Below are 13,750 nucleotides of genomic sequence, written 5' to 3'. Positions count from 1 at the left end.
TTTAGTCGTGTCCGACTCTTTGTGACCCCATGGACCAGAGCACGCCAGGCACTTCTGTCTTCCACTGCCTCCCACAGTTTGGTCAGGCTCATGTTTGTAGCTTCGAGAACACTGTCTAACCATCTCGTCCTCTGTCGTCCCCTTCTCCTTGTGCCCTCCATCTTTCCCAACATGAGGGTCTTTTCCAGGGAGTCTTCTCTTCTCATGAGGTGGCCAAAGTATTGGAGCCTCAGCTTCATGATCTGTCCTTCCAGTGAGCACTCAGGGCTGATTTCCTTCAGAATGGATACGTTTGGTCTTCTTGCAGTCCATGGGACTCTCAAGAGTCTCCTCCAGCACCATAATTCAAAAGCATTCAAAAGATTTAGCCTATTGAGCATTAATTGTAGCAAAGGTTCTCAACCTGGTCTGCAAATTCCTTTCCGATGGAGGGGGGAGTTTGGGAACTACTGTCAGCAGTTTTTATACAGCACTGATTAGTATCATCAATGGCTGCAAATCTGGAAGTGCAAAATATGATCCTAACTCCTGCCGCAATATAAAATTAGGCTCTAAGTTTTTATATGCTTCCCATGATCTCTTTAATGATTCTTCAATAATACCATGAGAGTTCTCTATACAAAATGACTTATTTTACTATCCTCATGATCCTGGGATATACAGTATGTCGTTAGCCCAATTCTGAAATAGTTTTGTGGTAAAGGACCCCTGACAGTTAAGTCCAGTCACGAACGACTCTGGGGTTGCGGTGCTCATCTCGCTTTACAGGCCAAGGGAGCCGGCGTTTTTCCAGGTCATGTGGCCAGCATGACCAAGCCGCTTCTGAAACCAGAGCAGCACATGGAAACGCTGTTTACCTTCCCACCGGAGCGGTACCTATTTATCTACTTGCACTTTTTTGGGGTGCTTTCGAACTGCTAGGTTGGCAGGAGCTGGGACCGAGCAGCGGGAGCTCACCCCATCTGATCGGCAAGCCCAAGAGGCTCAGTGGCTTAGACCACAGTGCCACCCGTGTCCCTAGTTTTGTGTTACATGCACACAAATAAAAGACCTTCCCTTCTAGTATTCTGGCATGGCTGCAAGAAGATCAGAACTTGGTTAGCAGATGTGCTAACCAAAGTTCCTTTAACATCTGAACGAGCCAGGATAATAAACCATGGCTTAATCCTGGCTTGTTTGAACAAACCAGAATTTCAAACCAAGAGTCTCCCCAAATTCTGACGTAATTAGGAACTCTGGTTAGTTTAAAGTTGGAAACATGCTTCTAATCTCCTCCTTGTGTCTGTGTTACAAGAGGTGCCTTTTATCCTGTAGGAAAGTTTTGCAGCCCTGTATCAGCCATGATATTTTATACTTTGCTTCTGTTGTATCTAATGGGTAATAGAAGGGAAAATATGAGATGGAAACATTTCCATGTAAAGCAGTGCACATAATTCCCCCCCTCTTTAGTGAATGAGTCAGTCAGAGAAAGATGGTCTTGACTCAGTGTATTAAACCTTGCTCTTTTCATTTCCCATCTCTTGTCTGAAGATGGCAGTGCAGTATCGTATATCCTGCTAGAAAAAGTGCTGAGTGCTTTGCTGTGGCTTTCCATAGCTGGCAACTAGTTAGTTAACTCCCCCAAAATAAGTTACTGTAGCTGCATTCCGTTTCTTTGATAAAAGCTACCTTTTAAATTGCTGCCCCTTTCCACAGTGTGCATTTGTGTCCCTCTACAACAGGGCTGAGAAATCTTTGACCCTGCAGACTTGCTGAACTATAACTCCCATCAGCAAGCATGGGCAGTGGCCAAGGTGATAGGAGTTGTAGTTCAGCAACATCTGGGAGGCAACTGTTCCCCACACTTGCTATACAAACATGAGTCAATCTGTGTGTTTTAACTAAGCAACCCCCCCCCAATCTCTACCCTTGTGTTCCATAAGTGACTTCGGATGATTTTTCATTGTCTCAACTATGTTGCATTGTACATCTTGCCACACCATTTCCCTTCAAAACTGTATACAATGCATGATTTGATGCTATGTGTATGTGCCTTAGGCTAGTTTTTACCCTGTCTCCCACACCTCACATGCTCTTTTGTAAGTTCTGCTTTTGAAGATATCACAGTTTGATGCGTCTGTCTTTTTCATAGAAAGGAGGAGTTGAGATCTAGATGGACAATTTATTGTCCTAAAAGAACAACTGTGATCAATTATTCTTAGTACCCCAATATCTTTGATAACATGCCTGTAGACATATGAGATAAATGACAAAACTAATAATGCTCTTTTATCTTTTACTGTTAAGAACACTGGCTTAGATCCTAACTGAGACTCAGCTGACAGGAGTATACCATAAACATAGTTCTATTAATGCTCCCACCAGTGGAAACGGGGGGTGGTATTTTTGTCAGTCTCCCCACGTCCCTTGAAAATCTGCTGCAAAGGGTTGATGGACCCTCCAACCAGCAGATAAGATAGTGCAAGGGACTGCATGTGAAAAGGTAGATGGCAAAAAAATCTGCCATATATACAAGATAATTTTTTCACTGTCGTTGCATTTTGTTGAATAATTCTCTAGATGACAGATGTTCCGGAACAGCTACAGTGCAGATGGATAACCAGAGTTTGTAACTTACGATTATGGCTTATACAGCAGTCCCTGTCTTTCTCACTGAGTCTAGTATCTACCTTGTTGTTGATTTGGCTTTCACTGCTTAGCTGTGAAAATGTATTTGAGAGCACGTACTTGCTGTACAGGATGGCACCATGGACTTGCATTTTAGCCTGTTGAGGAGAGATAAGAGAGTACTATAGCTTTTTACAAAAGGCAACCTTGTCTGCTGGAACAGACTCCTTATCTTGAGACTATTCAGCTATTCAGCCATTGAAGAAACAGCTGTTTGGCTAACATTCTACTCCATCCAGATAGCAGCAAAGATTAAAAATGATGGAGATGGTCCAAGATAGCTACTTTGGTATAAAGATTAGATTCCTGTGTTGGCAGCACTGTTTGACTGGGTAATTTATATTGAAGCTGACAGTAGGGAAGGTGACATGCAAAGGAAGATAAACTGAAGACCTCAGTGTTCTAAATACGGAAATGAAATTTTGCATTTGGATAGTTCAGAATTGCATTGAGTTTAAAGAAAGTGCTGCTTTAAAAAAACCTGACTTTTACAATTCAAGCACACATACTGTGATGCTAATGTAGGGGCCTTGTGTGACATGTCTACACAGATGGCTTAAAGGTCCAATGCCATTTGCACATCTAGTGTAGAAGAGTAGCCTCACAATCACTGCAGTTGATTCCCAGAGACACAAGTGCAATCAAGTTTCAAGAAGAGATCATTCCTTCTTTGCAAAAGGAATAGGAAAGAGGATTTTTGAAGGCAGCTTTTATCTTACGGCTGACACTACCAGATGTATGAAGTCCTTGCAGGGATGCCAGATAGAAGACACACGACACTAAATGAGCATTCCATAATTACCATGTCTCTTGCCAAGTGTCAAGTACCTGAGGAACTGGTCTGGTCTGTTGTGCTATTAAAAATAGACAAATAGAAGGCTGCTGTAGTAAAGAACAAACTTAGTTGGTCTCTTAAGGTGCTACTGGACTATTTTTTTATTTATTTCGTAGTAAAGTGCAGTTTAATTTCAAAACCAGCTAATTCATTTTTTCTGATTCTATTGCATTTTTGAGTCAGTTCAGATAGCATTTACATAACGTGTGTTCCTGCATGCTAAATCAGTGAAATTCATGCTGTATTGGTTCTGACCAGTGGTTTCACTGTATAAACAGGCTAGAGTAAATCAAAATCTCAAGTCCGTTACATAATTGTTAAAGGATGATCCAGAAGTACAGAGCAACCAAAGCATACCCAGTGGGGTTCTCCAGTAAAGAGAGGATGAGCACAGTGATTGGCATTTTAAAGCTACCTTCGCCTCAAGCCTTATGCCATGCCATTCCCTTTTTCTGTTGCATATGATATGAAGTCATCTCCCTCTCCTTCATCAAGCCTTGTGTTTCCTCCTTCTTTACTACACTTTGGTTTGCCATCTATCCTTTTCCCCCTTTTCCTTCTCAAGTCCTTTCCTATATCCTTTGAATTTTGATAGATTTGAATCCCTGTAGGCAGGAACCACATAACTTCTGAATTTTGTCTGTCTAATTGGGTGCTAAGGTTTCAGAAGTGTTAAACTGAAGCCGACATCTGCCACTGTTACAAGTCATCTTGAAAGATAAGAGTGATCGAGTAGTTTTGTAACCGTTTTTGAATCAGTACTATATAGCTAAAGGAACCTCACTTATTACTGATATTTAATCTCAGCCAATATTTTCATTATCTCTTCAGTATAATTATACCCTTTTAATCCACAGGTAACAGCTGTGCCACGGGATTTCTACTGCAATGATCGGAGTGCAGAATATGAGCGCAGAGCACTTAAAGATGGAGGAAGCCTTGAAGCAAAGCAATGTGTATTGCATGGAGCGCCTGAACTAGCAGCTGGCTGGCTAAAACGGTACTCCCAGTTCTTTCCGGAATTTCCAGGGGGATTATTAGGGGTCAGACCTCAAAATGGCTGGTCTTTCATCAGGATACCAGGTAGGCAACAGCTCTATAACTGCATAGTTTAATAACAAAGTGGATTATATTACTTTGCTTATCTACGTATGCTAGTATGTTCTACCCATGCATTAAATGACGACAAACTGGGAAATAATTCATACTTCCTTTTGGGAAATCTTCCTGCAATAAACTTGTAGGAAAGTTGGGTGTGTGAGCGAACGATTAGTGGTTACCTAATTGAGCCTATTTGATAGCTTTCTTGTGCTGACATAGGCAGGGGGTTGGACTAGATAACCCTCAGGGTCCCTTTCAACTCTGATTCTATGATTCTCGTCTCTGCAGCATTCTGAGTATCTGGACCAAATCCGCAACTCACTAGTTTAGTCTGGCATTTTCAAACTGATCTTCTTCCTTTACCTTTTTCATCCACTCCCATATATCCCAGCTGTCCCTATTTTCTGGTTCCTGTCAAAACCAGTGAGGAGGCTAAGAAACAAAGATATTGAGCAAGTACTTTACAGGAGGAGCAACGTGGTTAACATTAAGTCTATGATAAGCTTCAAAACAGTTATTAAAGCTAGGTTGTTCAAACCATTGATTCTCAACCTCTTTGGTATGGCAGCTCAGAAAACTAAATTTACAGTAGTACCTTGGTTGTTGAACGGAATCCATTCTGGAAGTCCGTTTTACTTCCAAAAATGTTTGACAACCAAGACGCGGCTTCCGATTGGCTGCAGGAGCTCCCTGCACCCAATTATAAGCCGTTCTGGGTGTTCAGCTTCCAAAGAACGTTCGCAAACCGGAATACTCACTTCTGGGTTTGCAAGGCGTTCAGGATCCAAGATACGACTGTACTTTGTACGTTGACCCATCAGTTCATTGTCACATAAGTTTTGGGCCTCTGATCTTGCAGCCGTCAGCTTCATGCATTTTAATTGCAAGTTTGCCTGTTTTACAACCTTTACCTGAGGTGTCCAAGCAAAAACTTACCTAACACCCCTATTAATGTGGAATATGTTGAAATATTTATAGTACTTCCAGAGTTATTCACTGGGGTTTTTTTAATGGGAATGTAAGAACACCAAGGCCTGTCGCTCTTTTCTCTTTAACTGATGTGAGCTGCTTTGCCAAGATTATAATTGTCTGAAAAACAGGATAAAAATACAGTAAATAATAGATAAGATGAAGCTTGTTTGAGCAAGTGAATTAAACTCAAGGAGCAATTCGATACAAGGTTGGTTTTCAGGCTCCAAAGTTGCAGTGAACAGCAAAACAGCTGCTACTTCAGTTAACTCTGCCCTCCTTTCTCAGACTGTTGTAGTTGCGATCACTGTGGGAATCTCTGGAGGCCTTTCCTGTTCTTTGAAAGAGAAATGATCTTAGATTAAATGGCAGGAAGTGTCTGAGTCCTTTTTGCATTGATAAAAAGCACCAACTTTGCTGGCTGTTTACTGTGAGTGCTAGCTAGCTCTACACTGACCTCTTTATGCCCTGCAGCCTTCTAGAGGAGGGAGGCAGTGGCTGGAAACTATTATTTGGTCCTTCTTACTCTTATTTTTACACCAGCAGAGGTGCATTTTCTAATTCCCTAGAGGGAACTAAGATTAAGTCAGGCTCCGAAGGAGAGGGGACTCTATAATTGGGGTTCTGTTAAGCTGTCATTTTGACCAGACATGTTTCTTCCCCAGACAGTAACATCATAGCATCTTCTCATTCCCCAGCCAAGTCTAGATAAGTTTGATCAAAAGTAATAATTCTCTTAAATGAAAGGAGGCCCATTTGATTCATAACCTGACAGCACAATTTTGCGCCAGAAATAGACAGATTTTCCCATCTAACGCTTTATGTGTGTTAGATTTTATCCAATGGTGTTGCATAACTGAAGGCAAGGCTGCATCCTCCAAATTCTGCTCAAAAGCCCCCCCCCCAGTCTCCTGGAGCAGATTGGGGAGGGGGAGCTGCAGGAGAATCAGTAGAAACTGTTTCCTTCCCCATTCTGAGTGATACCATTCAATACAACCCATTGAACCAAATGTGAAAAACTTATCTTCAGAGTAGAATCTGAGTGGGTGTTATTTAACAAATGATTCTTTTGTTCTGTTTATTTCCGCTAGAGATGGTAAAGGAGCAGAGTGCAGTAAAATGGAAAAAGTTAAATATTGTTTATTCGTGGTATTCTTTTCAACGTTAGGTGGCAGGATTTATTCAAAGTTCAAAAATAATTTAACTAGTGCAGGTGAAATGTGATATTAAAGAAAAAGACAAGAATTAAAAATACTTGTGTTTTGTTGTTTTTAAACTCTTTTTTCCTGTTATTTGGTTCCTGATGAACTTGGGTCGCCTGTTGTAAAGTAGTTTAAAAGACTGTTAAGTAACTAATTTATCCATTCTGATTTCATACATTCTATTAGGAAGTGGTAGTGGAATGAGTTTCCTCTATGTGATTGGTTGATTTCTTGCCTATCCTTCACCATAAGATCTCATGGTGGGTTACAAGCACCATCTGGCGGCATCATCACTAACTGTTTTTAGGTGCCAGGCAGAATCATTCTTATTCACCCAGGCCTTTGGATCTTAATTGTAATGCAGGGGCATTTTGCGTTAGGGGCTATAGCACTTAGGGAGAAATAAGCCTTCTCCCTGCTGCACCCCCACCCAAAAAGTAATGCCCCTACATTGTTCTCAATGTTCTCTTTTTTATTTTGATTATGTAATTTGTGTTTTTATATTGTGATTTTTATCCTGTGAACCACCCTGAGGCTGAGTATAGGGCGGTATACAAGTTAAATAAATAAATAAATATTTCCCCCCTTCCTTCCCTTTAGACAAAGAGAGTCTGATCACAGACAGTGGAAAACTTTATGCCCTTGATGTTTTGTTGACAAGATTGAAATCTCAAGGACACAGAGTCCTTATCTACTCTCAGATGACACGGATGATTGACTTGTTGGAGGTAGGATTCATTTACCCTGCATGAAGGAGAAACTGAAGCTAATGACTAAGGAAATATAGTATTTGACATAAATACAATCTTTTAAGGAAAGGAGAGGCTGTGTGGATTGCATGCTTTTGCTAGCGGAGCAGCATGCTGGACCAGGATATACATTTACAGAGAATCATGCATACTTCCCCCCACTCTCTGCTCTGTCCCTAACTTATGTAAGATCTGGCCCATTGCAGTCATGCCATTCTGTGTTGCTGTCCAAGTGAAGTCCTAGATACTTAGCTGCACCAGCGTAACCCTGTCACTTTCAGACTGACCAAGTGGACCACTTACAGAATCATAGTTCAGTAGAACTATTGGACCAGGCTCTAAATCAACTGCTTGGTTGCTCTTGGTTTTGAATAATTACTATTGGATGGTGTATATATTTTTTCTATTGTTGTAAAGTCCCTGTCATTTGCGGTTTACCAAAGGAAGGAAGAGATGAAGTTACTTATTTTATCTGCTGCCTCAGTAAACCAGCACACTCTACCCAAGACTGATTTCATTATTTTCAAGGATTAGTACTTCTAGTGTCATGCTGACAGCGTCAGCTGAGCAGGCTTAATGGGAGGATATTCAAGAGGTTTTAATATAACTATCCCTCTAGGATTAGCAGTATCTTTTTTACTTTTAAAAAAGCTACAAAGATAAAAAAGAGTCTACAACCTGTGCGCTGTTAACTGTCTGAAAGACTTTCTTGCAAAAACTCTTGAATCTTCCACTGTAATTATTATGCTGTTGTTAACATCCCAAATACCATAGTTGTCATTAAATAACTATGTTTTATTATTCTAACTGTCTTGGTCTATATTAGCAAGAAGAGCTACCATAATTCATTAAGCCTTAGCTCAGTTCTTCCTCCTTAATCCATGCAAACGTACTTAACCTATTTGAGACAGATTCTAATATACAACCCCTTTTCTCGGTGGAAGCCCAGTATACACTCTGGTGGGAGATGAACTCTACCGAGGTCATAATATCCTTCCAGGAACTAAGCATTGATTGCAGTTCAATATTTCTTTTTTGATTTCTAATTAGGAACTTGAGTTTTTTATCCTTATTTTTTGTTTGTGGTTGCAACATTTTTTCATGCACAAGGCCTGAAAGAATATTCTTAATATTTCATATATATTTTTTAATAATTCAAAAAGATGGACTGCAAGAACACTACTGTTCTTTTGCATTCGCATAGAATGCTCAATGGAGAGACGTGGGTAGCGCTGTGGTCTAAACCACTGAGCCTCTTGGGCTTGCTGATCAGAAGGTCGGCGGTTTGAATCCCCGCGAAGGGGATGAGCTCCCGTTGCTCGGTCCCAGCTCCTGCCAACCTAGCAGTTCGAAAGCATGCCAAAAAGTGCAAGTAGATAAATAGGTACCGCTCTGGCGGGAAAGTAAACAGCGTTTCCATGCGCTGCTCTGGTTTCAGAAGCAGCTTGGTCATGCTGGCCATATGACCTGGAAAAACTGTCTGCGGACAAACGCCGGCTCCCTCGGCCTGTAAAGTGAGATGAGCACTGCAACCCCAGAGTTGTCTGCAACTGGACTTAACTGTCATGGGTCCTTTACCTTTTACCTTTTAGCATGCTCAATATTTATATCATACCTCATTTAAACAACATAAAACACAAAACCTATTCCCTTACTCATTCTGCTCTTGGCAGGCTATCCTCGTTTTCAAAGATCTGTTTTTATGGAAGGTGAAAAACAAGAACTACAGTACTGGATACAGTGCAGCAAACAAGCTACAGTTTAGCTAAACAAACATGGTTTGGTTTTATCTTCAAATGAGACCACTGAGTCACCCAACTCCTTTGATCCCAGTGAAACCTTTAAAAAAAATATTTAATTGTATTACACCTTTCCATCAATGAAGTTAAGGTGGTGCACCTGTTTCTCCCCCTTCCTGTTTATTCGTGCAACAACCCCATGAAAGTTGCTTAGGCTGAGAGACTGTGAGTGGCTGTAGATCACACAGTGAGCTTGATGGCTGAGTGGAGATATGAACCCTGATATTTGCAGTTAACAATAACAGCATTATGACCTTGAGCTATACCAAAGCTTGTTTATAGATTACACTCCCCCCCCCCCCCGAAACAAGTCTGTTGTCAGAGTTTTATATACACTTCTTGAAAATAAATTCAGCATCAAAAATATTAAACTTTGTGTATTGTATGTTTTGTAAACCAAGCAAATGTGCATATATTCTTCTGAACCTAGAAAGGTGCAAAAAACTATGTGCCCCTGTGCTCCTTAGTCCCCTTCAGGCTTCTTTCATTGCTGTTGCTCATATTGTTGCAAATAACATTCCTCCTCCTGCTTCAATATATGTGTGTGTGTGTGTGTGTGTGTGTGTGAGAGAGAGAGAGAGAGAGAGAGAGAAATAAAGAGAGAGAATAAAGTACATGCATACATTAAAATCAAATTTAATTTAGAGATTAATTCAAGTACAGAATAATGTGTAAAAGGAGTGAGATGCGCTTGTGAATTAATACAAAAATCTACCGTCTTGGATATAATTTTGAGCACATTGAAATACAAATAAAACTTAAAGAGGCCTGAAACTGTTTATGGATTTTAGATGATAACAATGGCCGTGGAGGTCAGAAATAGTTAAGTACATGGTGCGAACAAAGGACTGAACATCGCTTGGTAATTTGCCCAGTAAATGAATATTAACTGAATGGTGAGCAATGAAGTACCTACATGACACAGGCTTCCTGAGCACCTCAGTCTTTTTTTAATAATCAGGTTTTAATTCAACAGGTTCAGGATTAGTATGTTTTTAGCAGCACTGCATGGTGCAAACAGATTCTTTTGCTTTTAAAATTACATTAGTAGCCTTCTGGCATATTGGAAGCTCACACAATATTACATGGCACTGTGATGTTCAAAACAACTATAATTGTTTGTTCTGTTGAAAATCTAGATAAAAAATGTTGAGATTTTGTTCTGGGTTTCTTGTAGGAGTACATGGTTTACAGGAAGCATACATATATGCGGTTAGATGGGTCTTCAAAAATCTCTGAGAGAAGAGATATGGTAGCTGACTTTCAGAACAGGTATGTTTTTCCCTTTGCTTTTTCTGTTGAATTATAGCGACGGGGTTCTGTTAAGTAGTTTCCAACTCACCAGGTACACAGACTCCTCCGTCCTCCCATGGAATATGGTTAGTGTTGGGACCCCTCCATTCTTCTTGTAGGAATATGCTTATGCTATACATCGGCCAAGAGGTGATGGAAAGGAAGAACCAGGTAACCTTTGTAAATGAAACTGCACAGTCAACCCATTGGATCCCAGCTTATGACAAACTGTACTTACACTGTCTTTCTTCAGCATCTAAACTATGGGTGGGATGCAACTACTTACTTCTGGCAGCTGAAGGCTGAACCAAGGGCTTCTTGCCCAATGAGTCTTCACCCCCTCACTCCCCCAAAATTGGATCTTGTGGGGTTGGGAGAACCCCCTAGATCAGCACACAAGGGGAGGAGAACATGGATTGTTCCGTCTGGCACTTGCAATGAATTCCTCCCATGAGGGTCCAAAGAATCACCCTTAGTATTTCACTTAAACACTAGGGCTGTGTTGGTTCTTCATTTCCTTAGAAACACATTTCAAGTAAGTACCAACGGTACCTTTTCCTGACATTTCCTAACCCTGCAGTTTCTGTGGTTTTTGTTATCTTTTATACATTGTAAACAGCCACTTTTGGAAATCTAGTGGAATCTAATGAAAGTTTGATGCTGGTTTTCATGTTGTTTCAAACAAACAAACAAAATTAATTTGCCACCCCCATTAACTCGGATAATCATGGGAGTTTTGTGTTGTAATTTCATGTGATGAAATTTGTGGTGGTATTCCAGCATTGAGTTCTTTCCCATCATTAAAGATTTAGCCAGATCAAAAAGCCACAGTTCCACAGTGCAACAAGTCCTGTAGCATAAAATCAATATTAGAAATCAAGGCAGATACACTGGTATTATAATAATAAACTGTTGGGTGAAGTCATTCTGTCTTTGATTGCAAAAGTCAAAACCCTCCTGGTAATAGTATTGTCGTAAGTAATGTTTATGTAGCAACACAACTGCAATGGTTGCTTTTGTTCTTTCTATCTCTCTCTGTAGGAATGATATCTTTGTGTTCCTGTTAAGCACAAGAGCTGGTGGCTTAGGCATTAACCTTACAGCTGCTGATACGGTGAGTAAACAGCTTGGTTGAAAATGTTTTCTTAACACTGTGGGCTATTCCAGGATAGTTTGTACTCAGCAGAAAGGAAGAAGCACTAAAACAGGATATTTCATATGTCAAAAAGCATAAAGCTACTATAGTCTGATTAATTAACAGAGCTTGGATATTCCTGGTAGTACAGAATTATTTGATATAATATAAAGTTTCACTACCTTTGCTTTCCTAAATCTGAATATGATGGCTGCTTCTTGCATTGTCTTTTTTCCAGTATGAAGACAATTATAGTGTAGCAAAAGAAAAGAAAACAACCCCACATAATTCATGAAGTGTTATGACTGGCCAGTAATCTAAACCTGGAAAAACAAATAATTTGCACCCCATTTCAGATGTGAATTGTGCACATGCTTTTTGCTGCATGAAGTTGATCTCCATTTTAGTAATAGTAATGTGTAAAGCAGACTTTAAATAATTATGGTCTTATACAGAACTGGACTTGTATCTGGGTTCACCCCCAAAAAATCACTAAGATGTTATCATTCTGAAGGCAAAGCTGTTTACTATCATTTTAAAGTGCAGTACCAACTTTGGGTTGTGACCATAGAATCAGTTTTGTATTTGTAACCTTTTCCCCTCAAAAAAATGCCCTGACAGGTAATTTTCTACGATAGTGATTGGAATCCAACAGTAGATCAGCAGGCCATGGATCGAGCTCACAGGCTGGGTCAAACCAAACAGGTCACTGTGTACCGGTTGATTTGTAAAGGCACCATAGAGGAACGCATCTTGCAGAGGGCCAAGGAGAAAAGTGAGGTAAGGGTAACAAAATATGGAATAATGTGGTGTAGAAGGGATAGCAAGGAAATTGAGCTGTGATTGATGAGAAATCAGACATTAATCTCCGGCAAAGATAATACCACCTAATGGGAAATGATTACCTTTATATGCCTGTAATGAAGTGTAGCACTCGGCAGTAATGGGTAAATTGTACATAGCACCAAAGTTCTTGCCACTTTGGGGTGCACACATACCTTCTTGTGCCATGGAGTGCCTCTTGGGATTATAATTACAAAATAACATTGCCATTTTTAAAGAACTTTCAAAGTTCAGACTTAAAAAATATAATATTTCTCCCACATTCAATCTAATAGATATTAGATAAAGTGCCTCCACTTTCTCTTGATTGTCTCTGGCATTAAATAATCTGAGAAGAAAATTTCTGATGCATTCTTTCTTTTCCATAGATTCAAAGGATGGTGATTTCAGGTGGCAATTTCAAACCCGACACCTTGAAACCCAAGGAGGTGGTTAGTCTTCTTCTGGATGATGAAGAACTTGAGAAAAAATGTATGTGTGAGTCCATAGTCCTACCTCTGTCATATACTTCACCAGCTCCCACTGTGTGCCTGTGTTTTTGTTTGCTAATTTATTTGTATCAATAACTATAAAATGAGGTAGATGAAGAAGCTAAGTGCTTATGTCCCATTGAAATAAGTGCAAACAGAAAGTCATGTCTTGATTGTTTCCCATATATTTCAGTGGGAGCTAAGCACAACTATTTTATCTGGATCCACCCTTAAATAGATGCATTCAGTATCAAGATTAAAGGCAGCTGAGACATTTGACTCCAATTTTGCTTCAGAGTGCTGTTTTACAAAACTAAAAGCTTAAGAATCTCACAATCACGCTCCTATTTAAAAGCAGAAATGCTGCCTTCTCTTTTTAACTGTTCCAGAGAGTGTTCCTCCAACTCTCTGAAGCAGATTTGGGGAGGACATGGTATGTCCAAGGAAGATGAGTGGAAGGGGATGTTCCATTGTACAATCAGAAATAGTTGTGCTAATGGAACTACCTTGTTGGATACCATTCTTGGATTTGGGTCTGATAGTCAGACTTTTTTTGAGGGAACGGAGAATGGAACCATGAGAATGGATGAAGTTACATTGTTGGGGTTAAAGGACCAACACAGGCCTTATTCCAATTGCGTTCAACTGGGCTCTTGTGTTTTGCAAGAATTTTGCAGTTCTTCTGGT

General features: G+C 40.1%; 1 protein-coding gene across 3 annotated transcripts in view; it reads left to right on the top strand.

Moving 5' to 3' along the window:
* Window positions 1–13,750, top strand: part of INO80 (INO80 complex ATPase subunit) — a 57,839-nt gene that overhangs the window by 37,198 nt on the left and 6,891 nt on the right. For all 3 annotated transcript variants that reach the window (XM_082239265.1, XM_082239264.1, XM_082239263.1), the window contains exons 26-31: window positions 4,360–4,585; window positions 7,375–7,502; window positions 10,500–10,594; window positions 11,657–11,729; window positions 12,372–12,530; window positions 12,962–13,064. In XM_082239265.1, the coding sequence (XP_082095391.1) occupies window positions 4,360–4,585; window positions 7,375–7,502; window positions 10,500–10,594; window positions 11,657–11,729; window positions 12,372–12,530; window positions 12,962–13,064 (784 nt within the window). The remainder of the gene's footprint in view (window positions 1–4,359; window positions 4,586–7,374; window positions 7,503–10,499; window positions 10,595–11,656; window positions 11,730–12,371; window positions 12,531–12,961; window positions 13,065–13,750) is intronic.

The sequence above is a fragment of the Podarcis vaucheri genome (assembly GCF_965113315.1).
Source record: "Podarcis vaucheri genome assembly, chromosome: 1".
In the NCBI taxonomy this organism is placed as follows: Eukaryota; Metazoa; Chordata; class Lepidosauria; order Squamata; family Lacertidae; genus Podarcis; species Podarcis vaucheri.
This window is presented reverse-complemented; position numbering and strand designations above follow the sequence as displayed.